The sequence below is a fragment of the Olea europaea genome, chromosome 20 (genome assembly GCF_002742605.1).
Source record: "Olea europaea var. sylvestris chromosome 20, O_europaea_v1, whole genome shotgun sequence".
Classification (NCBI taxonomy): Eukaryota; Viridiplantae; Streptophyta; class Magnoliopsida; order Lamiales; family Oleaceae; genus Olea; species Olea europaea.
This window is the reverse complement of record NC_036256.1, coordinates 19,149,242-19,151,778: the sequence shown is the minus strand read 5'-3', so window position 1 is coordinate 19,151,778 and position 2,537 is coordinate 19,149,242. Positions and strand designations below refer to the sequence as shown.

General features: G+C 32.3%; 1 protein-coding gene across 1 annotated transcript; it reads right to left on the bottom strand.

The window, feature by feature from the left end:
• Positions 1-719: 719 nt before the first annotated feature.
• On the bottom strand, positions 720-2,277 carry LOC111369917 (transcription factor RAX2-like). The gene is made up of 3 exons (XM_022991646.1): positions 2,008-2,277; positions 1,811-1,940; positions 720-1,499 (listed from the first exon to the last, which is right to left on the bottom strand). The coding sequence occupies exons 1-3, from the start codon at positions 2,141-2,143 to the stop codon at positions 824-826; spliced, it is 942 nt and encodes a 313-aa protein (XP_022847414.1). The 5' UTR covers positions 2,144-2,277; the 3' UTR covers positions 720-823.
• Between the last annotated feature and the right edge of the window lie 260 nt (positions 2,278-2,537).

The following is a 2,537-nucleotide window of genomic DNA, read 5'->3' as shown; positions in this document are numbered from 1 at the left end:
GCACTATTAAATAATAAAATAAATAAAATTTTAATTTCTTTTTCTTTCTTAATATTACATAGTAATGTCAATCAGTCTACTTTCAAAATTATTACCAAATACTCCCGTACAATATAATAAATGAATATTGATTTTTTAATTTTTTTTAATTTTTTTACTTTCTTAATCATATTAATTAATCTATATCTAACATTTCAATTTTTCTTATTGAAGAGGGTTATAGTGTCATTTTCACATGCGACTATTTAAATGATAAGGAAGGGGAAAAAAAATTATATATATATATAGTACTATTAAAGTTGTGTTCAATACTGTAATGGGCATGCATAATTTTAGATTGTGAAAATGTTTTGATTAATTTATGGTTTTTATGAAGACTCCCAAGAAGTAAATATTGCTATAAGCCTATAGTACAATAGGATAAGAATTCTAATTAAAGAAAACAGAACAATAATGCAGGAAGTTCTTGATTTTGCATGGTGGCTAATCAAGAGCAAAAAACTGCCTCTAATTTCAAAATCCATTACTTAAAAGTTAAAATACTTGCTTATAAGTAAAATAACTTTCTTTACCAATCAAATCTGAAAAAATAAGTTACTTTTAGCTTATAAGAATTCTGTTAGTACTGAGAACTGTACAAACACAAGTGAGGAACTGTCACACCAAAAAATCTAAAAATCATGGCTTTCCTAGTAGAAACGGACAGACAAACATTCAGATCTTTAAAGAAAAAAAGTAGATTTTTCATTCAATTCCATCACACACACAAAATCCCAGAAACTGCTTTATCTAAATCCCACAATCTTTCTGATTGTATGTACAATCAGTTTTCATAATTCAAGAAGAACATATTGTTGCCATCTCCAGTACTAATTAGTTCCTTAACTTCCTCGAGATCATATTGTAACTGACTGTTGCCAAAAATCCCATTTTCCTTTTCATGATCATCGGAAAATGTACTGAGGGGATCATCACTATTGATCTTTCCATAATCAAGCATAAATTTTTTATTTTCTTCAATCAAGAAACCCTGAAAACAGCCCATTTCTTCCTGTTTTACATCTTTTCTGTAGCTGATAAGACTGAAACTTCCATCAGATGAAGAACAACTTGCTTCATTTCCACCAAACATTAGCATATTCTGATCTTTCACAGGATAATATTTCAAATCCATCAGACTCTCTTGATTTTGAGAGTAATAAGAACATTGATTGGTAAATGAAGGAGTGTTATTATTATTGTAGAGAAAATTTTGCGGGAGTGAAGAGGAGTCAAATCCTGAAAGGGATTTTGTTGGGGTGTATAATGAGTTGAGATTATCTTTATATAATTGGGACAGATTTGGGAGTGATTGAGAAAGAGTTGCAGAAAATGATGACATTTTTCCTTGGTAATCTGGGGTCAATTTGCCTATGAGCTTCTTCTTTAGCTTGGTGTTCCAGTAGTTCTTGATATCATTATCCGTCCTCCCTGGCAACTGCGCAGCTATGATTGACCACCTGCATTTTTCAAAAACAATTTAGAAAAAACAATCGAATTTCCTCGTCTAAAAGCTTAAATAATTAGAAAAGACAATTGTCTCCAACTAATCCTCTCGCCTACAGATGAACAAGAGTGAGACTTAGCATCAGTTGAAGATCTAAAATGGCATGCACACATGAAACTGTCAGAATCTTGTAAAATATGTTTCTTCAACGGTTTCAGATTTTTACATTTTTATCACTCTTTTCTTCATGATATTATCAAGACACACTCAAAAACTGTGGGGAAAGCCAGAAAATGTAATCTAACTTTGATTTTATAAGTATACCTGCTTCCAATGGTTGCATATAGTGTGCAGATTATTCTATCTTCCTCATCAGAAAATTCACCGTGTTTAATATTAGGCCTCAAATAATTAAGCCACCTTAATCTGCAGCTTTTCCCGCATCTTTTCAGACCTGGATTTAACACCAACCCGTCAACATAAATGCAAAACACAAAAAGCAAAGAAATTTGTGTACATACCGGCTTTTTGAGGTAGAGCAATCCAATTCCCACCAGTGCCATATTTCTCGATGAACTCTTTGAGCTGTGCATCTTCTTCAGGTGACCATGGTCCCTTCTTCACATTTGCCTTGTCACAACAAGGAGCCCTTCCCATTTTTCTCTCTATAACTTGCTATAAGTACACGTATGTTGGCAGTTTAAGAAATTTCTCTCACTTTTCTCTCCCTATCTGTGTCTAATTGACTTGGTGTGTGAAGGGTTTGGGGTTTTTATTGAGAGAAAACCGTGGTTAAGAAACAGTGTATGAGTGATTTTTATATTTCTTGAAGAGTTACATAAGTCAAAGAGATAGGGTTACTAGATTAATTTCAAACTTCTCAGCTAAATAGGTAGCTGTTAGACTCAGAAGTTTCCATCTCATGATTATACAGTAAATGCTGTATACAATCGTGATGCTCCTTCTCTCTTTTTTGAACCCCATTTTTTCGTGCATTTTAAAGTAATAAATTGAAGGAAAATGTTTGATCCAAATAATAGGGAAAAAATTT

Excerpts from the sequence above, each read along its gene's own strand:
- LOC111369917 (XM_022991646.1), bottom strand. The coding sequence starts at position 2,143 with ATGGGAAGGGCTCCTTGTTGTGACAAGGCAAATGTGAAGAAGGGACCA. Across the intron at positions 1,941-2,007 it reads TGCTCTACCTCAAAAAGCCG|GTCTGAAAAGATGCGGGAAA; the intron begins GTATGTACACAA and ends TGTTAAATCCAG. Across the intron at positions 1,500-1,810 it reads TATGCAACCATTGGAAGCAG|GTGGTCAATCATAGCTGCGC; the intron begins GTATACTTATAA and ends TGAAAAATGCAG.